Source organism: Camelus dromedarius, chromosome 21 (genome assembly GCF_036321535.1).
Source record: "Camelus dromedarius isolate mCamDro1 chromosome 21, mCamDro1.pat, whole genome shotgun sequence".
In the NCBI taxonomy this organism is placed as follows: domain Eukaryota; kingdom Metazoa; phylum Chordata; class Mammalia; order Artiodactyla; family Camelidae; genus Camelus; species Camelus dromedarius.
The window spans coordinates 26,270,728-26,291,696 of record NC_087456.1 but is presented as its reverse complement, the minus strand read 5'-3'; the positions used below and the strand labels follow the sequence as shown (position 1 = coordinate 26,291,696).

Sequence of the window (20,969 nt, the reverse complement as noted above, 5' to 3'; positions counted from 1 at the left end):
GTCTCACTGTAATAGGAAAAAACAAATCTGACTCCATATGGGCTCTGTTTCTTTCCCTTTGACCTTTGGATTCTATTGCTTTTGCTACAAGTTAAGAATGTTGCCTCAAGCCTGAAATAGGGAAGCCCATTCACAAGACCCTGACTTTTCAAGGCACAATACCTTTCGATTCCTACAGAGATAAAAAGTTGCAGAACAGAGAATAACATTTGTCTTGTTGGAGGTTTACAGGGACACCATGACCTGACCTACGTGGACAGCTGCAAGAACAAAGGATTCTGACACCAAGAACTTTGCAACAATCAGCCACACTCCCCCCCACCCCTTAGTATAAAAGAAGCCTGAATTCTAACTTAGGGAAGATGGTTCTTTGGGACACTAGTCCACCATCTTCTTGGTCTGCTGGCTTTCTGAATAAAGTTGCTATTCCTTGCCCCAAAGATTGTCAAAAGGATTGTCTGGCTATTATTCTGACCAAGTAACACTCAACTGTCAAGTAATAGCTCAATGTAAACAGTTCAATTAAAAATAAGCTACCAAATTTTGTCTAGGATTGACTCAGCTCTTCAGTCAATTGTCTTGTAAAGTTTAGTAACCAATGACAGTTAAGATCTTTTGTCTGCTTACTGTGAGCCAGAGACTGTACATTTACAAGCATTGTCATTTCACCCCTCACAATTATATGAAAGTCAGTGCTGTCATTAGCCACAAAGAGAAGAAGCAAAAGCAGACTGAGAGTCTAGGTAAGTTCCCACATTGTACAGCTAGTAATCAGTAGAGTTATCACTTGAATCCAGGTCCGTATTACTGCAGGGTCCAGACCCGTTCCTATGCCCATTTAACTCTATCTTGGCCAGATCCTCTTTCTCAGTTAACCTCATAATGTTCTACTATATTCCTAATGCTGAATATCAAACCCAAAGATGGTTTGGAAAAGGCGGAATGAAGTTGAATCAGCTGGGAGCAAAACAGAATACATATTAATAGGAAAGCCAGCTAATGAAGAAGTTTGGCACCAAGCTGAGTAACCAGTGCACGGCCAGGAACAGTAGCAGACGTGCTTCTTTTCAAATGAGAAATTAATCTTCTGGATATACTTGAATTCACACATAAAAATGTATTTCAAAGGTTTTAAAAATTACTTGTAATAGGAAAAGATAATAAGTTTAGATGGAACCAAAAGAATAAATAAATTATGACAAATACAGTAGAGTACTGTATAATCATTAAAAGAAATTAAACAGATTAATGTGTGCTAATACAGATCAGTCATCAAGACATACTGTTAAATGAAAAAATTCTGACTAGTATGACCAGTATGTTACCAAATGGATTTTAAAGGACAGACATACAAATTAATGCAAAATAGATTATCATTGGAAAACTCTACAAGATCCTAGTCTTGTCTCTGGAGAAGGTTAACTGTGATTCAGAGAAAAGAGAAAGACTACATTCTACTATGTAAATATTTATAATTTCTCATTTTTTATCATGTACATAAATGACTTAAAAGCATCTTAGCATTAATAAATAATAACAGGTGTGCAATTAATGTTTGTGGACCTGAACAATGTTTGGAATACACGAGCCATGTCAATCTAGAAGCGCTGGACTTGGAAACAGACAGAGAATTTAAATTTGGCCTGTCACAAGCTAGCAGGGCAGGGTTTGTGTAAGGTACTTTATCTTTTAGTTACAATTTCATTTACGGGAAATTGGTATGATGGCATCTCCCAGGTTCCTGAGGATGAGATGAGATAATATACATAGAGCAAAGCATGCTCTGAAGTGTAAAAATGCAAGTAATTACTGTTTTTGTTGTTGTTGCTCACTGGTGAAGCAGGCTCTGGTTCAGATTAGGAAGCCACGCAGTCAGAAAGAGAAGACCTCACATACACAGTCTGACTTCCTCCATCAAGGAGATCAACCAGACATTTGCCAAATATCCATTCTTTGTACTGTATTCCTATTGTTCTGTGATGTGAAAACATTTATGATTCCCCCTTCAGAAAGGGGGAAATATTTGTTTGGAGAAAGACTTGGGTGCTCCTTTGGGATAGAAGGGAAATGTGACAGGGACCTTGGCAAGACAGAGAGAAACAGTCTTGTGCCTTTGAAGAAGGTGAAGAGGCGAGGGCAGTGGATGAAGGCTGAGGTTAGGGAAAGACTGGGGCTCAGCAGCGGGACCCCATAACCCCTCCAGCCATTAGAACCACAAGAGGGCAGAGGTGAGTAGATTTAGGAGAAGCCAGTAAAAGGGCTCACTACAACATTCATGGGGTCTCAGGAGACATAAGGGACGAGAAAATGAGAGTGAGAGTAGGAAAGAGAAGCACAGGAAGTACAAACCTAGAACCTCTCCAGAATAAAAGGTAGAGTCTTGGACCATCACAGATGTGGACTGAGATCTGGGCCAGGTGTACCTTAGAAGTCTAACGGGCTGGGGCCCCACCTGACTTCAGGGTAACATACTCTTTCTTCAAACAGGTACTCGGCCATTAAAGTTCAATACACCCGAATATTAGACTGCATGTACTGAAGGCAACTCCCGGACAGCCAGCCCAGTGGACTGATTGTCCACAATCAGCAGGAACAGTCCTAGGTGAAGTGCAAATTGCATTCCCTGGTGCCTGACCCTTCCGAGCCATAATGATAATTGCTGCTAGGCAGCAAGCTGGGCTCATGAACAACTCAGGGGTTAGTGCCCTCCCCTCAGGGAGGCTACCAAGGAGTAGGGACTGCAGACATCTGATTGTGACAAAGTGCTAGCTTACCTGCTAATCAGTGCTCAGTAGTGGCTATTTTGTAATAACACCAAAGCTGAAAACACCACACCTCTCACCTCAAAAAAAGAGTAACATCTACTGCTTCTATATATTTCTGGTAAGAAATGAAATAGGTTCAATTTTCATCATCTGAGCAGTAAATCAAATATCAAATTTAAAACAATGAACTACAAAGAGCCTCCTCAAAATCACTTAGCATTGATAAATTAGTAATGTATTATTAAATTATTCATATCTTTTTTTTTCTCCTTCGGACTATAATGATATACTGTACACAGCACTGATAATTTACTTAGGCTGAGTCCATTCATTTAATTATGCTGCTAAACTTGGTAGGCCAATTGGTCATCATGAGAGTTTCCAGGCAAGCTAATCACAAATATATAGAACATGTCGCTTATTGTCCCCAGCGGCTAAGTGCTAAAATGCTATTTAGTGCTCAGAAGGTTAATGTCCTGCTTATGTAAATTGTCCAATTTAACATTCAGCAGCAGTATCATAAATTCCGGCTCCAGGATTTCATTAAACGTATGTTCAAACTAGTTGACCTTAAAGGTTAACAAGCACAAGTTAAACAGGACAATTATTTAACTCACTTCTTATCAAGAGACTGAAGCGTACTAGCCACTTAATAGCTCTGCACACTTCACAGTTAGATTTCTTATAAGGTCCCTGATAAAGTGGCAGGTCATGAATTTTCATAAGGATGTTGGATAATAACTATTTATCTGCACTTGTTTTTCTTTCTTATAAACTTAAACTTTGATCTGAACATTCAATTAGAAATGATTCCACAGAGAAGGACTCGGTGACTCAGGGAGCTGGTGTTTGCCTTCACTTGGGCCTGCACGAGGATTTAAAATCGTATCTGCATTGTCATTAATGGAAATTAACTCTTAAGTGTGCCGAGCTCAAATGAGGCATCGGGCCCAACACTGAGCTACAACATTGCTTACTGGTTTTGAACACTCGATTCTTTTCTTAGAAGACCCCCAAATGCCTATTAACCGCCTGGAGGAAATGCATTCTCCCTTGCATTTATATTATCATGTGTTTTAATACAAAAGAAAGTTAGATTACTCAAGACACCCTTTTCCTTGCTAGTCTTGTTTTCTCTTCTTGCTCTCCCTGGGCATTGTGAAATGGGAACAGATCTCTGGACATGATCGCCACAGCCTTGCTACCTCCAGCTCGGGGGCCGGGAAGCTTGGAGGGAAGTCCCTGAGCTGACATTCCCACGTGCTTCTCACTGCAGCAGGATCGGACAGTGGCTTCGGGGGATACATTAAACTGGCAACCACACACTAGCAATCTCAACAGTTGGCGGCCACTGTACACCAGGAAAAGGCACGGACACCTTCTCCTCGCAGGTTCAACTGTGCAGACTGCATGCTGTCTACAAGATAAAGCAGCAAATAAGAGCAAAGAGGACGTATTAATAGATCATGAGCTAAATTTCTGTTAGGAGCTGAAATGGAGCAAGATGCCTGTAGATACATCTACTGGGGGCATAATAAGTAATTTTTTTGAATTTGGTAATGTTCGTTAAAGGTAATTAAATGAAATGATAGAAAAGGGACAGACAGATAATAGATAGATAGACAGACAGATAGATACTAACACCTGTGACGCTTGGCCCAGCTCCTCTTTCTGCATTCCTTATTCCCCCAGAGGTTACTTATTGTTAGGAGCTGTTTAAAGAAATAACATAAGGAAGAAATATTTTCTACCATGAAAAAATGTGACAGTGCTTTATACCCTCTCGTGTTGCTCTTCATCCAAACTTCATCTTTTCAATATTGGCTTCAAATCCTGCCTGAAAGGGGACATAAATAAAGTGAAATGGCTAATGGACTAAAAACACTTATGATCAGGTTTTCATAACTAACATTATTGATAGCTTCTCTCTCACAGGCGCCCGCATACCCTGCCGTATCCATTCTAAAGTAAGATTTAGAGCCCTATTTGCAATAAAAAGGCTAGCGCATGCAAATAAAGAATGGGAGAGTGAGGCCTGGGGATGGCCTCCCTCGAGAGAGGGAGGAAAGACCTCTTTCCCAAGCACAGCTGACCACAGCGGGGACACAGAACACTTCTCCAGAATCCAGACGTGGCTGTGCATTTCCTGGTGTCCTGGAATGGCCTCCAGGGACAGGAAGTTGTTAAGTCGTTAATTTGGAAACAACCTTTCTTTCCTACTGAGTGGCATTAGTATTTGAACTTGCTCATGTAAATAGATTTATATGCCATTAAAACAATAGCAACACTGCCCTGCAGGAAACGTAACAGTACAAGGAAGGAGGCAGACGAGATGGGAGCATTTTCATGGAAACTGGTGCTTCCCATGTCAACTTTAATGTCGTTTTCCTGGGTTTTTTCCACTTGAGTTCTCTATTTTAGCAAAGACAGTTGAAGAAGACCTTTCCAATGACTAGAACTTTACTTTGGGTTAATTTTTTTTTCTTATCAATAACCCTCTCTTTAAAAAATATTTTAGCTGCAGAAACAATAAGAAGATGCTAAAAATGCAGAAAGCATTTGATCTGCTTCTTGCTATTTAGATATAGTTTCGGGGACATAATTTTCTTCTCTTTTAGTTCTTACCATTCCCATCTCAGCAGAAAAAAAAAAACCAAAACCTTTTTTCTTCAATATCTGGACTTTCTTTATTATTCTAAAAAAATAAGTTCAGATTACATAGTAAACTGTAAATTATGGTTTTATTAAATTAAGTTAATTCAAAAAAGCATAGGATTTGTGGGACTGGCATAGTTACTCATGTCCACAGCTTCTGTTATGGTGAGTTCTCCTTGCCAGACCTTAGCAACTGTAAATAATGCTGCTAGGAGCAATTTCAATGAGAAAACTCCAGGTAGGACGGGTCTGCACTCAGCCACGTCTGCTTGCACCCCTCCAGAACTGCTGTCCACCACAGCCCGCTCCCTGGCCAGCAGCCAAGCCTGGAGATTTTAGTATCAGCCCTGCCCAGGTTTGGAGATGATCCTAACTATGCTTGTGAGTATGTGTAAGAGTCTGGGTGGACGTTGGACAAGGTGTCCCTGTGGAAGGGACTCTTAGAGTAACATTTAGATGATGAGTGGGAAGAGTTGTAGGGGACAGAACCTATCCTCCAGGGAAAATAACATACACAAAGGACTGAAAATGGGAGATAAGATGGAAAATTTGTGAACAAAGAAATCCAGCATGGGGTGGGGAGGGTATAGCTTAAGTGGAAGAGCTCATGCTTAGCATACACAAAGTCCTGGGTTCAATCCCCAGTACCTCCTCTAAAAATAAAATGAATAAGTAAACCTAATTACCTCCCCCCTGCAAAAAAATAAAATAAAATATATTTTTAAAAAATCCAGCATGCCTGAAACGTTAAGTCAGGAGGAGGGAGGTCCAAGAGGAGGGTAAGGGGTGGACAGGGACTAGGGCTGGGTTTTCACCTTTGGCACTATTGACATTTGGGGCCAGAAGATTCTTTGATGTGAACCTTGGTCCTGTGTTTTGTGGCTGTTTGGCAGCACAATGGCTAGATGCCAACAGTACACTCCAGTGTGAGGACCGAAAAGGTCTCCAGATACTGCCAAAAGGCCCCTTGGGGGACAAACTTCTGGGATTGAGAACCACTCGGTCACTGGCCATTGCAGGGCCTTGAAGGTCACATCATGAAGAATAGGAGATCACTGTGACCTGACTTGTATTTTGACAAAATCATTACCTGCTGAATCCATGCAGGGAGACCATCTGGAAGGCCACTGCAGAAGTCCAGTGGAGGGAAAATGTGGGTTTTGACCAAGACAGTGGCAGCAGCATGGAAAGAACCTGATAGATTCAAGAGGTAGTAGGAAGGAGAATGCAAGTAGCATTAGTAATCTTCCCATGTACCTTTTTTTGACCGTTGTCACTGTTCTATTTGACCCTGCTCAAGGCCTGGGGATGAACCAGCAGAGCAGGCCTTCCTGTTATTATTCATCTGATTCCAACTGGTTACATCCTTCTTCTGATGCAGGAGCCTTCTTTGCTTATTACTTATTGCTCATATTTATAATTTCTAACTCTGCAATTTTTATTAAGGTTGACCTTGGAACTGTCTGTGAAGGACACTGGTTGTATTTCCTTTTGAAGTGAAACTCAGGCCACACATGTTTGATCATCTATCTGTTTTTCTGGGGGGTAGGATTACTAGAAGCTTGTCACAGTGGCTCCCATCCTTCCACTGATCCCTATGTTACAAGGAGACTCAGGGAAGAACCCCAAGTACAAAGGAAAAAAAAAATATATATATATCATTGATGAGTCTGCCACAGTCTGAGCACTTGCTGAGGTCCACAGAATGATCTCCTGGTTATCTCACAGAAAAATCAACAGGCGTCAGAATGTATTTATTACCCTATTTAGTGGATTTCAGTAACAGTCTCATTATGACCACTCTCACACAGTGGAATGCCTTTTCCATTAGTAAAAGAAGGAACAAAAGGTCATAGCTTCCCTGCAACTTCTATCCACTAATTAGAGAGACCCTTTACTAGGTGAGGCTGAACATAATTGGGCCATTACCTAATCCCATTACAAAGTAAAAAATATACAATTTCATTCTTGTTGGTTTTCCTGTGAGTAAGACACAGATCATCAATGGATGTGCCAAGTGTAGCAAGAATATTACTGATGGGTTTACTAAATGTGAGATTCCAGGTTCAGGGATTTTATTAATATTCCCACATTAAAGAACCTTAATGGACAGGTAGCCATCTGGGACCTACTTCTGATCCAAAGCCATCCTAAACATCTAGTTTTACCGCTGTGACCCTTATTCAACAGCAAGCTCAGGAAATACTGACACTGAGAGGAAAACTCTTCTCCAACAAAGACACTAAGGTTTCCTTAGGGCCAATGATATTCCAGGAACAATTTTTTCTTACAATGTCACTCTAGGGCCCTCTACTGACAAAGGTTAACAGCTTGCTAGTAGGCAAAAAAGAGAAATAGTTAAAAGATTCAACTACATTTTCACAGAGCAGCCAAAAAGGGTGAAGGTAGAGCTGACAGGCAATAAGCTGATAATCATCACAAGTATGTACAAATTCTCATCCTAGTACATACATAACTTCAGTTATTTCCATCATACAGTGGACATTCTATTAGCATCCTGTCAATTATTTTAGTTCATTTTAAGGGCAGAGGTTTTTTTTTGGTTTTTGTTTTTTATTTTTTAAATTTATGAATTCTAGTGGTGCCAGAAATTTCCATGATCTATTTTCAGTACATACTTACGAAATGCTAAAACGCAACAATCTGAGAAGGCAATATAGCTAGGCAGCTGAAAAGACCTTGGAGCAGGCTACTTAGGTTTGGATGTGATTCTGCCACTTACTGGTTTTATGAACTTGAGCAACTATTTAAGCTTTTTTTGTGCCTCATCTGTATAATGGGAACAAGAGTACCTAACTTACTGGCTTAGTATGAAGATTAAGTAGTTAATACAGGAATCTCTCATTTAATAGTAGCAATCCCTTTCTGAAAATCAGGCTTCTGCAGGAAAACCTGTATAATAAATCAACCAACTCCCCAAGCAATTTCTTAAACTGCAACTGAATGTAGTAAATCCTTGTATATAAATAAACCATATAAAGACGTAAAATGCTGAAAACATCACTCACTCCTGATCACCAATTACTATTAACAAATGGTACCTCTTTGCTAGACATCTCCCTTTCCGCTGTAATCATTTTTCTCTCTTACTTTAGTTTCCTTCTCTACAACTTCTTCAGTGCTTTCCCAATTTTGTTTTTAACTCATTGTATAACACTAGGCAAAAACAAGGGCTAAATATGAATGTTAGCAGGACACAGGTTCCAGACCAACACACAGGGGCAGTGAAAGGCTTACACAGGATGGTGAGAACTTCTGGGCACCAGCAATATCCAAAGAGGCACCCTGAGATGCACCTCTCCTGTTGACAATAGCTGTGCTTTTCAAAAGGTTCAACTATTATGCTGGAATTTGATCTTTTGCCAATTATAATTGGAATGTAACTTTTCCTGTACAGCTTTATTTACAATGTATTGAATTTGGAGGATGTAAATATAACTTTGCCCTATATAATCATCAACTAGAACATGTCCAATTGAAAGGTTCGAACTCCTTTAGAAATTCTGAGTATTAAAAACCAAGAAGTGCTCTTCCAGGAAAACGCTAAGCTTAGAGAAAGCCTCTAGATTATGCCTGGCCTATGGAACACGAGGGAAGGGTTTGCTACATTATCCGGGGGACTTGTGAATGGTTGCACTCTATCATTCATTCATCCCTTCCAAAAATATATTTTTGAGTTCTTACCACAGGCCAAGCCCCATTGCTAGCCTTGGGGGGTTGAATGGTGAATGAAATATGGTCCTTACTGCCAAGGAGCCAAGTTAGGGAAAGAAAATACGGGCAGGCTATGGTAGCAGCTTCGAGGGAAGGCGGGATGCGAAAGCAGTGACAAAGGCTGACCTCAGGGATTAGCGAGCCCCCGGGGTTGTGGGGGAGGCAGGGGCAGCTCGCCGAGGGCAAAGCTTTTTGCATTCTCGGTGGACACCGCGCCTCGGGCGCTGCGAGCCTCCGGGGTCAGAGCTAGGTCGGAGGGAGGAGGATGGGGCTGGAACGCTTAACACCCGCGACCCAGGGGAAGAAAACGAGATTCTATTCGGTTTGCAATTGAAAACCACCCCAAGGGTTAATCAGACGGCGGTTACCTGATCAGAATTGTAAGAAAAATCTCGCGTGTTGTGTTGTGAATCTTTGCTGGTGGTGATCCGGGGAGAGGGGATGACATTCTCATATTCTTATTATCAATCCCCAATGTATTTTTCCTCGCTTTCTACCTTCTAGCGATTTTGGTAGGCACGTAAAGGAGCTTCATCGAACACGCTAAAAAAAAAAAAAAAAACAACCATGAAATAAAACAGCAGATAAGGAGACGGCCCTGAGGACGAAATGAAAGTGGACCGGGCCGGGTTGGGGCCGGAGTGGGGCGGCGTACCAGAAAAAGGGCGAGCGGGCAGAGTCGGTGGAGAACGTTTATTCACTGATTTTTTTTTTTCTTTTTTTAACTTTAGCAGACAGCACTTATCACCACCCAGTCCTCTTTCCAATCCACATCCTGAGGCTCCAGCCCGCGAGCTTCCAGCTGGATGGCCCCGCCCCGGAACCTTGTATTCCCGGAACTAGATTCGGCAGTTACTTTTATTACCCCCGGACACAACTCTCGAGGGACGCTTCCGGTGAAGAAACATGGCGGCGGCCGTTCAGGACTCACGTGTGAGTGCGGGGAAAAAGCTGAAAAATTCACTGAAGAAGAAGAAGAAAATGAAAATGGTAGCCAGGGCTGTAGCACCGGAGCTGGACGATAAGGACAAAGACCCTTCGGATAATGGAGGTAACTAAGGACTGAGTTTTGACTTCTCATAGGAAAGGCCGGGCTGAGTTTGCGGGAAGCAGGGGATGCCAGTGCATTTGCCGCTGGCCGCCCGAATTTGATCTCCTCAGGTTGTCGAAGGGGCTGCTTTAGCTCCGTGAGAAGGCTTGGGAAAGTGGTGTTCAGGGGAAGGATGCAGTCGAGTGTTAAAGCTTCCACATTCTTTTACTAGACATTTTCGTCGTCACTGTGATTAATTTAAAACAGATGAAACTGCTGTTTCTTACAATAGCAAAAAAGAAGCTTACAGTAGCGAAGGGCGAAAGGAAGGGGGATACTTGAAATTGCCCAGAATGAGATAGGTCTCATAGGGAGGGTAGAGCAAAAGGCCGAAAGAGGAAAACGGATGGTATACATGAGCCCAGCTTAGCATTACTTCCTTCTATCTTATACATAGTACTTATATTATTTTATTTTAACGTGTCTCTCCCCTTACAGATATGTTTCTCAGGTGCTGGAACTATGTCTCATTTACCTTAATTTTCATAGGGCCTTCCTTGCACATTTTGGTACTAAATTTTCTTGTTGAATAGATAAATAAGGTGTCATTTCATCTAGGCCTTAGAAGGATGAATAGTTTTCCAAGCCTAGGGGTGGAGAGGACAGTTTTCTCAGATGTAGGGAAAAGCCCATACAGTGGCATGCAGTGTCTTAAAATGCATGGGCTAGTTAGGGCAGAATGAACTGTTGGCTTTGATTCTAGCTCTCACAGGAGTTGCTGAAACTCAAAACAGAAGACAAAGCCACATTGTAAAGGGCCTTGTGTGTCATATGAAGGAGGTCGGATTCCCACTTTGTAGGCAATAGGGAGCTGTTGAGACCTTTCAGGCAAGAGAGTGACATTTATAAGTGTCACTGCTGACTATATAAGACTGCCATGGAGTGTCAGAACAAGTAGGCAATTGCAAAACTCTGTTAGGGGTTGCACTAGGATTGGACAGTGAAGACAGAGGAAAGATCCCCACTTGAAGTGTTCTTCGGAAGGAAACCATTGAATTTTCCACACAGCCAACTTCCAAATAAACTTGTAGCACTGTAAATTTTGGGTGTACTGTAATGTTAGAAGAATTAGGTAATGATAATAATAGCTGTATTTTTTGAGCTTTACTTTGTACTAGGTACTGTTCAAAGCTTCTTCTACAAATCACTTTAATTAAATAACAACCTCTTGAAATAGATACTATTCTTATCCTCAGTTTACTCACAAGGAACTGGGACACAGAGGTTATAAGTTGCTCCTCTAATACGTAAGCTGATAAACAAGTTGATAAATGACACAGCCGTTATTGAAGTTTGCTCTGGACTCTGACCAATAACTCCCCTGATAGGGTTGAGGAACCAGGGAGATATAGATGATCAAAAAAAAAAAAAAAAAAAAAAGCCTATCCAGAAAGTAAAAGGCCAGGGGCATGGAATCTTAAGAAAGGATTGGGTATGAGGAGGCCTTAGTATTTAGACAAATATTTCTTCCCCTCAAGAAGGTTCCATCACTGTGGGATGTTTTTGTGATCAGATTTCTGTAGCACTCCTTCCACTGTTAACTGTGGTCTTCTTTCCTTCCTCTCTTCTCTCATCCTTCCTCCCTTCTGTCCCTCCTTCCTTTCTCTCTCTTTTTTTCCTCCTAACATCCATGTATTATCTCTAGAAATCAGTTATCACTTTTACTTAATTGTGACATAAACTTGAATGATAGCAGAGTGATTCAGACTGAGGTTGTGGTAAATTGTAGTACTCTTCATTAGGGACTGAAATTTGGTCATAGTAAAATTGCAGGTGATCATGAATCAGAGAAATGTGGAGGGTAAAATGCTACAGTCAGCATTTTAGTAACAGGTAAATGTCAAGCATTTTAAAGGAGAGGATGACACCCCTAGTGAGTTAACCTCGAACTACTCAGATTTATTGAACTGACACCTTGTTGGAGGTTTAGATACAATGGATTGTTCGCTCTTAAGTTTGTAGTCTAAACAGAAAACACAAGCACACAGTTTTCCCAGTCGGTAAATCAACTCAGGTGAAAAAATAAAAGCACTGACTGATGATATCAAGTATTATAAAGAGGGAAATGATAACCTCTATCTCTAAGTTATCATTGAACTGCTTGGATTTATTGAATTTATGCGTGGTTGGAAGTTTAGACGCAAGGCTTACTTGCTTCTTAAGCTTGTAGTCTTTAAAATAAAAAAGAAGAAGAAGAAAAGCTCTGTAGTCAGTAAATCAATTCAAGTGAAAAAAGCCTTGGTCAGTGCCATGATATGTTGACCCCTCCCTCATAGAATGTGCCCATAGACCCATAAACTAGAGGGAGGAATGGTAATTTCATGTTTTCTGAATTGTTCTGGCCACATACATGAAAAATGGCCATGTACTTCTAACACCAGAGTTATAACAATCCGGTTTAGAAGATCTAGGAGCTATCCCTTCATTTTGATAAACTACAAAGCTGTATTTAGGATATAATAACCTAGCAGATAAATGTGCTTTTCATCAAACTGTCGCTTATGGTCTCCTTAATCGTTTGAGTTACTTAAAATAGCAAAGGAACATGCTTCAGAAATGAAATATGTCATAGTCCTCCTTGAGTGGTTTAGCAATTTATAGGACAGACTCAGGAAGCAGACTACTTCCAGGCTCTGTCTGCTCTGGCTTGCCCAGATAGCACATAGTAATCACATCGGACAGTTTGTCCCATGGTTAAACTTTAATTTTATTTTTGGTTGTTTTTATGGAGACCTGGGGTGACTTCATTTTTTTCAAAGGTAAATGCTTTTTAAAAAGTTTTCGAGCATCAATTTTGAATATTCTAAATATAGTAAGAAAGGCAGGGAAGATCGCGCGGCATGAGCAGATGATTGACTCCTAGAGTGGGAACGACAGTGTCACAGAGCTCTGAATAACCAGTGGTGGTGGTGTGGTGTGTGTGTGTGTGTGTGTGTGTGTGTGTGTGTGTTCTTGGGCAGAATGAGAATGGGCCTAAGGAATGGCTGCTCTGGTTAACTGAGGCTTAGATAGAAATTCCTTTTTAATTCAAGCTTTATTAAACTTTTATGAATATTTTCTGCTTTAGTTCAGTATACATTAGTCTGACTTGAACGTTTGGTGCCCAGCTTTGTAGTACCTTAGAAGTCAACAGCCCCATCACCCTACCCTGTTAACTTTGTGACTTTGGGCTTTTTTTTTTTTTCAGCTTTTCTAAGTGTCAGAATCATTCCTTTTGTAAATAATAAAAGCAACTCAGAGGGTGTTGTGACGATAAAATGATTATACATAAAAAGTGTTTTAAATAGTACTCTGCCCTAAATACATGTTGGTTACTTGGTATTAATCCTTATTTTAGAGTGCTCTGAAAGCTGTGGGGCAGAGACAGTGACCATTTCCAAAATAAAGGCAAAAGTGGGTTGCTCACGATGAATCTCTGGCAGGTGGGTTATAGACTATAAGCAAGACTGGGTAGAGTTGTAATGGAAGTAAAATTCATTTTACCCTCTCTGTACTTTGGCATCCTTTTTGCTTTTCAAATTCATCAGCTCTGGCCTTCAGGTGCCCATGTGCTCTGGTTACCATCATCTGCTTAGTGCCCACTGTGTGCCAGGGGTGTGCTAAGTGCTTTTCACGCATTACCTCATTGAACTGTCGTAACAACCAGTGAGGTAGGTATTATTTTTATCCCAACTTCACTGAAAAGAAACTGAGACACAGAGGAATTAGGTAACTTGCCCACAATTCCACTGGTAGAAAGTAATGGAAGCAGGACATAATGCCAAGTCTCTCTGATTTTATCATCTGAGGTCTCAGCCCCTGTGCTGTAACCGTCTGGCCATCCAGAGCTTCCCATCAGCACGGCACATGTCCTGTGGATTCCAGCCCTCGGCGCATTGCTTCCTTTTCCTTGTTCCTCTCCTCTCCTCCACAACCGCATTTAAATTCTCACTGTGTGTGTCCTGTGTGTACATCATGGGTGTGTTTGTGTGTGTGTGGTATCTGATTGATGCTCACTGTGGGCTAGGCACTCATTTTAAGAAATTTGCATACAATAATCCATTTAAGTATCACAAAACCCCAATGAAGTGATACTGTTTTATTGCCATTTTTACAGAGGAGGAAACTAGGGTGGAGAACTTTAAAACTTTCAGAAAGTTCATGTGGATTTGTGTCTGGAGTTAAGATTGAATCAGGCAGCTATTCTGTGTCCTTACTCTTTAACCACTATTAATGGATCTCAGTCAAGCTTTCTTGAGAATCCTGTTTGATTTAGAGTAAATCCTAAAGATGTGAAGTAAATTCACAGTTAATCAATAGTGTTGTTGCTCCCAGATGATAATTGTATTTAAAAAAAACAAAAAACAGCCTTCTTAACCCAATAGAGAAACTTAAAAAAAAAAAGGACCTTAGGTAAGTGGCAGGAGAAAAAGGCACTAGCGGTTTGGCCACTTACTGGACGCACACACCTAGAGTGTAGAAGTTTTAAACTGCTTGTTTTTTATTTGGAACTTGATCTATGTTATTTCTTGGATCATAAATCAGACTGGCTTTTTAATATAAACCAACAGCTTTTTCCTACCCAGTTCTTACCGTCCAATCCCCAAATCTCCAGTTTCAGCCAGTGTGAGCTTCCTGTTATTTTGTAAATATCTTACCTTCTTCATTCCCCTACCTTTGGGCATGCTGGTTTCCTCTCCCTGGGACGTCAGTAATAATGTTGATAACAATAATAATTTTAATTTGAATACAGAGCATTGACTCAAGTCTGGGATGCTTTTGGTTCTAGATTCAGTGATCTTGCCGCTGCCTCTTTCAATTGGCCTAGGTTGTAGACTCTGTTCCCTTCTCTTGTCATTCATACTCTTGCTTTACCTTTAAGAAACAACTTGAATATCATCTTTTAAAAGATACCCCCAAGCGGTCATCCTTTTTCATTGTTTTTCTTTTAGAAGAATGCTTACAAATTATACAAATTGTAAAATCAGATTTTACAGTTGGTTAACTGATTTATCTGTCCTACTAAACATTTGACTTCTTCAAGGAGACCTAGAATTTGAATTTTTATTTTGCCCTTCCTTTGTCATCATTCATGAGTACTCGGTAAATATTGAGGGACTGTGAGTCTTCTTAAAACACTTTATCCCAGTTCCAAAGGCTAAGGAAAATGGCTCACTTTCCTGCCAGCAGTGAACCGTATCTGGGATCAGGGACAGATGGCAAGTTTGAAAGGCTGGTGGAAGTCTGGGGGAAGGCAGCAAGAGATGGGAGATTCCTGCGTCTCCCTCATTACCTCGGAGGTCTAACCATGCCCTGTTCAATGTGGTAGCCACTAGCCACTTTAATTAAAGTAATTGAAATTAAATAAAATTAAAAATTTAGTAACTATGGTACCTGCCACACTTGAAGTACTCAGTAGGTTCATGTGGCTGGTGGGCAGCGCTGATAATAGAACATTTCTGTGAATGCATAGAGTTCTATTGAAACCTTTAGTTATTACTTACATTAAGCATTTGTTGTAGCCCTTAATTTCTAGATTTTTAAAACAATGCAAAGTTAGAGTTAATGTTCAAAATAGCACACAGGATTTCAGAGGAATTTTGTGCTTACCTGGTTCCCTGGGTATATTCACTTAACTTCTGTTAAATATCAGTGATAAATTCAAAAAAATCTCCTGTTCATAGGATATAGTAAATTTTTAAGGACCAGTTCTGTTTTCTGATTTGCATAGTAATTATCTTTGGTCTCCTAGAAGTAAATCTGTTTTATAGTATGCTAGAAGACCTCATTACATTGACATTTAAAATTTATTTATATAAAATAACATTTCCATTGGCAGTGAACGTGTGACTAAAAACTTCTGAGCTAGAGCTTAAAAAAATAATAAGAACTGTGACTTCAGCAAATTCTTCTGGAATTTTTTTTTTTTTAATTGGTGGGGAAAGGGCATGTTGTATGAAATGGTATTATCTAAAACCTCACGGGTTTATGCATGTTGTGGTAGTCATACTAGGTAAGACACACACCAAAGAAAAATAGCCAAGGTTTAGAAATGGGGAATTGGAGTGGCTTATCCAACTATAAAGCCCTTGCCTGCGTTTACAGTGCAGGTGAAAAATGTGAAATTCGCAGCAATTTGTGTGTGAATTCATCAGGACAAAACACTAGATGTCAGTGTTGCAGTTTTGACATTTTACCGGTAGCTAGTAAAGACCTCTGCTTTTAATCACCCAGATATTCTTCAGTGACATAAACTTTGAAGCCTTCATGCCTCTTTGCATTTAGATAAATGCTTACTTAGTAAAGGTGCTTTTCAGAGAATTGTTTATTTTTTTTATCAGTACCTGTGTAGTGCTGCTGACTCTGAGTAATAAAACATATGCAATATTAACGTATTTATTTTTCAGCTAACTACATTCTCCAAGCTGTGTTTTTCAACATACTTTCCAGGGAACACTGATTCTAGGAGATACTTCTTGGGGAAAAGCTGTGTGGAATCTGGTATATAATAGACATTCAGATTTTCATTGGGTTGGGTGACAGTGCTTTCAGCGTTTATTGACAAAATTTAGGTACTTTCTTTTTGTACTGTGGGCAGTGATAGAATTCTTACATCACCTAGATTCGCATGTCAGATTCTACTCATTTTCTAAGATTTCTTAAATTTGTCTGGTATACAGAATGCAGAGAAGGCTTCAAATTAAGTAAGTGGCAAATTAATTTCTCTTTAAAAAATTCTTCCTCTTTATTAAGAAGTATGTAGCACATCAGAGCAGTAGAATTATTAGTGATTTCTTACTTCCTTATCATTTTCTTTAATAGTTTTTGATACCATTAATATACTTTAAGATCATGCTTTTTAAAAATGTGAAGTATTATTTTGCTATCTGTGTTCAACTCTAATTTTATGTATTCTGTTACTTTTTGAAGGTACTTCATCCTTACTCCTGTTCTTGAGGCTCATTTTTGTATATGTATAAAATATTCTATGTACTTTCATTTGTTATTTTCTAATATGTTAACAAGTCTTTGTTTGAAATGTGTTAAATACTTAGTTTTTCATCCTTTTATTTCATGAATTCTCAGCCCTGAAATAATAAAAGTATTACGCAGAAGTAATACCAAAACTGCAAGTATGATGATGACTAGCTAAAAGTCAGGTCTTCAGCAGTTCTCTCTTAATTCATGGCTTGAAATCAAGAGATTAGAGAGAATCACTCAGAATTAAACAGCTGACTGTACATTCAGTTCCTTTCACTTTGGTCATAGCCATAATCTGATGTAAAAAAACAAAACAAAAGAGGCTCAAAGGATATTTAAAAGCAAAATATGCACATTTTAAAAATAATTTAAAGAAGAAATGGGGGCTTAGAGTTGAAGAATAGATAGATAATTTTGAAGTAACAAAAAGATACAGTCAGTGGACTTTCTGTAGGTAGAAGCAGAGGTCCTGGTTATGGTGTGTAGCTTTGGCAAAGGCTAAGTGGGCCCAGAGCAGACTTCTTGAAATGTGGTGCTTCTGGGCTGTGGGTTGCCTGTCAGTCCTCTAGATTTCTAAGTTTAGTTTTTGCTTTGGGTGGGAAGACATCAAAATTGAATTAAGTGAAGAGTGGCAGGAAACCTTTTTATGTCTAGGCCTGTTTTCTTCTTCTCTTTTAGGGTTACTTTAAATAGTATTTTATCTCAATACAAGTCAGCATAGAAATTTTTATCTACATTACTAACAGTGTTATTTAGTAGAAGGAAAAGGCTGAAGGTAATGGCATTTTCTGTATTAATCTTGGAGATTCAACTAATTCTGGAGTTGACCAAAGAATGCGCGTTTATTAACCAAAGATGCCGTGAAGCAGCAGCTGTTGGTATATCCCTGAGTTTCCCTCTTCTTTGGTCACTTCTTAGCCTTGTTTGTTCGCTCGTTTTCTGTGTATTAAGAAATATTCCAAGTTACTAAGCTGTTGGACGATTTTCTCGTTTGAAGTAATCCTAGTAAGTTCCATTGGTTTCTAAAGAGCAAAGCAGAAGCTCTTCAGAAAGCTCTGGATCTTATCTATGCACACAGACTACTGGCACTTGTGCTCTTGTTGCTAGAGTTCAGTGAACTTCAGAAGCTAAGAAAGGCTGCAAAACTTACAAGTGCCCAGAGCTTCTTGACAAGTTGATTTTCAAGCAGGACCACCAACTGGATTGTTGTTTCAGTTAATCCTCTGAGCCCAGCCATTTGAATCTTACATGATGAGGTAGTTTGCTGATAACCTGTATATGCTTTTTTTTTTTTTTTTTTTTTTTGATGGTTCTACATGATAAAATTCACCAGTTTACAACTATATCCTCAACTCAGAACTTGATATTTTCATTCAGTCATCCAGAAGTACAGTCAAATTTTGGGCACACATCCTTTTGTTAGATTATTTTTCAAAAATGTTAAAACACCCAATTTAATCATGTTCTATGCAAATTCTATGAAAGGAAGCTGGCTTTTAGATTTTTCTGCACTCAGATTCAGAATTTTAAACATCTGGACCAAAGCCCTCAGAGAACTTCCTCTGCCTGCTCTATCCCATAGAAACATTGTACTGTTTTCTTGATGAAGTTTTTGTTAATTTGTTTTCAAAATAATCATTAGTCCCTTAAAGTAGTTTAATGACACAATTAAAGCCTGTGGATGGGAACACACCCTGCATTGGCCCCACGTCAGCATCTGTCACCACCTTGACAACAGGATGAGAGGGGGTTGTTGGGTTATTTCTGCTCCCTGGGTCCTGGGTGCTGAAGCTCCTGCAGCCTCTCCTGTCCACATGGCTTGGCCAGGTCTTCGGGGGTAGATGGCAGTAAGACAGAGGGTCCTGCCATTCTCCACTGTTACTGCAGCTGTGTGACTCGGAAGAGTCTCCTTTTGCTAGAATGGAGACAGATGGAGAATCGTTAGCCTTAGGAAGGGTCCTGGGGTCTTGCCGTGGCCTTGCCAAGCTCTGCCTCTGGTATTAAAGTTTAATTTGTTTCTACTGTTAGGTTCTGTAGAAAGCTGTGGATCGGAAAAGGATCACTTTTCTTCTGGTGATGAAGCAGTAGAAGCTGACAATGAAGATGAAGTTGACCCCTGTGACAATGACAGTGAAAATGCTGCAGAAGCTGGTGTTGGAACTAATGTGGGCTGGGCAGATGCCATGGCTAAAATCCTGAACAAGAAAACTCCTAAAAGTAAACCCACCATTCTGGTGAAAAACAAAGAGCTGGAAAAGGAAAAAGAAAAGTTAAAGCAAGAGAGACTGGAGAAGAGAAAACAGGTGTGTCCTACCAGTCTTTCTGTTGATTAGATCGTCTGGTCTCGTTCTTATCTGTACCAAGTTGCTCCTTTGGTGTTTGTCCAGCTAACGTTCCGATTTGTAACTTGCTTTTTACATGGGGGCAGGTAATCAGGGTTCTGGTCAGAAACCGAGTCTGAATCATTCCATTGCACATGTGCACTTTCTGTTCATCCAAGCGAAGTGATAGATGTGTAAACTCCAAGGCAATGTATCTTTTTAAAATAAGTAGTTACACATGTGGCAGTGACTCCTGGGTCTGAATATTTTATTCAGTTTAACTGTCCAGACACTAACTTTACTTATTAGTTCTAAACTAGTAGAATCATTATTAGTCACTTTTTGCTTAAAACCTATTTTACAATATAAATTTACAGAGATGTCATTGTTGGGGGTGGTTGTGTTTCACTGCTCGATAAACTTGAATTCATTATACCTTTTGTTAAACCACCAAATTAGAATAAGTTAGACTCATGCAATCTGCTAATTAAAGGCCAAAAGTTGGCCTTAGGTTTTTTGTTGTATAAATATATAAATAATTACAGAGATAATAAGATTTTATATCCCTTGATGAAGTATTTCTACATCTAAAATATTTGGTTACTGAAATAAGTATTATTTTTTAATGAAAGACAAATGACTTTCCACAATCATACTGGCAATGTAAAAGTGCTAATTTCCAAAAGGTACTTTATAGGTAAAAATGAAAAAAAAAATAGATTTGAGTTGACATTTGTTTCCTTTTAAGTTCATCATCCCTTTATCTTGTTTCAAGATGAATATTTTCTTTGTTGCTAATACTGGTTGCTCTGTGCAAAAGGTTATACAGAGATGGAACTTTTCAAATCTTGCTCTTGAACAGAATGTTCTAGAAACAGAACGTATTCTATCATTAATTCAGTATTCTCATTGTACCTTATTGACGATAAATTTTGTCTCTAAATCTTACTGGTAGCCTTTCAACTGAAAATTTGAATCTTTATTTTCCACCTGGCAAAAGCTAGAAGAGGCTGTAAAAATACCAGAATCCTTAATGACCCCTAGTCCCAGTGTTCCACTGGGAGAACAGCATCTTGAAGCCAACAGAAGTGAGTCTCTGACTCCGCTCTAGGCCAGAGCTTTGAGCGCTGGAGGTGGTGTCCACACTGTGCACAAAGCCCGCGTGTGGACACCAGACATCCGACGCAGCAGCTGCAGCTCCTCTTAGTGTACATTTCTGGGGAGGGTCTGTGTCAAATTTCCTTGTTTCTTAATGCTAAATATTATTGGTTTCCAGAATGATGACTACTCATTTCTAATCCTAAGTATAAAAATACATTTCACAGTTAAAAAATATTTTGGAGTCATGCATGCCTATTATCCCTTGGGAATAATAGATCATTAAGAATCGACTGTTTTAAAAGTAAGACTTTTTATTTCTGGCATAATCTGATAGTGAATTTC

The 20,969-nt window shown here is 39.6% G+C and overlaps 1 protein-coding gene and 1 long non-coding RNA gene across 2 annotated transcripts in view; one reads left to right on the top strand and one right to left on the bottom strand.

The window, feature by feature from the left end:
* Nucleotides 1-4,460: 4,460 nt before the first annotated feature.
* LOC116148636 (uncharacterized) lies at nt 4,461-9,954 on the bottom strand. The gene is made up of 4 exons (XR_004132131.2): nt 9,811-9,954; nt 9,524-9,698; nt 6,511-6,614; nt 4,461-4,602 (listed from the first exon to the last, which is right to left on the bottom strand). It is a non-coding gene; the product is annotated as an uncharacterized LOC116148636 (long non-coding RNA).
* Nucleotides 9,955-10,025: 71 nt separating this feature from the next.
* RRP15 (ribosomal RNA processing 15 homolog) overlaps nt 10,026-20,969 on the top strand; it is a 35,054-nt gene continuing 24,110 nt past the window's right edge. Inside the window, exons 1-2 of the mRNA XM_010993039.3 lie at nt 10,026-10,206; nt 19,234-19,508. Of these exons, the coding sequence (XP_010991341.1) occupies nt 10,062-10,206; nt 19,234-19,508 (420 nt within the window). The 5' untranslated portion in view covers nt 10,026-10,061. The remainder of the gene's footprint in view (nt 10,207-19,233; nt 19,509-20,969) is intronic.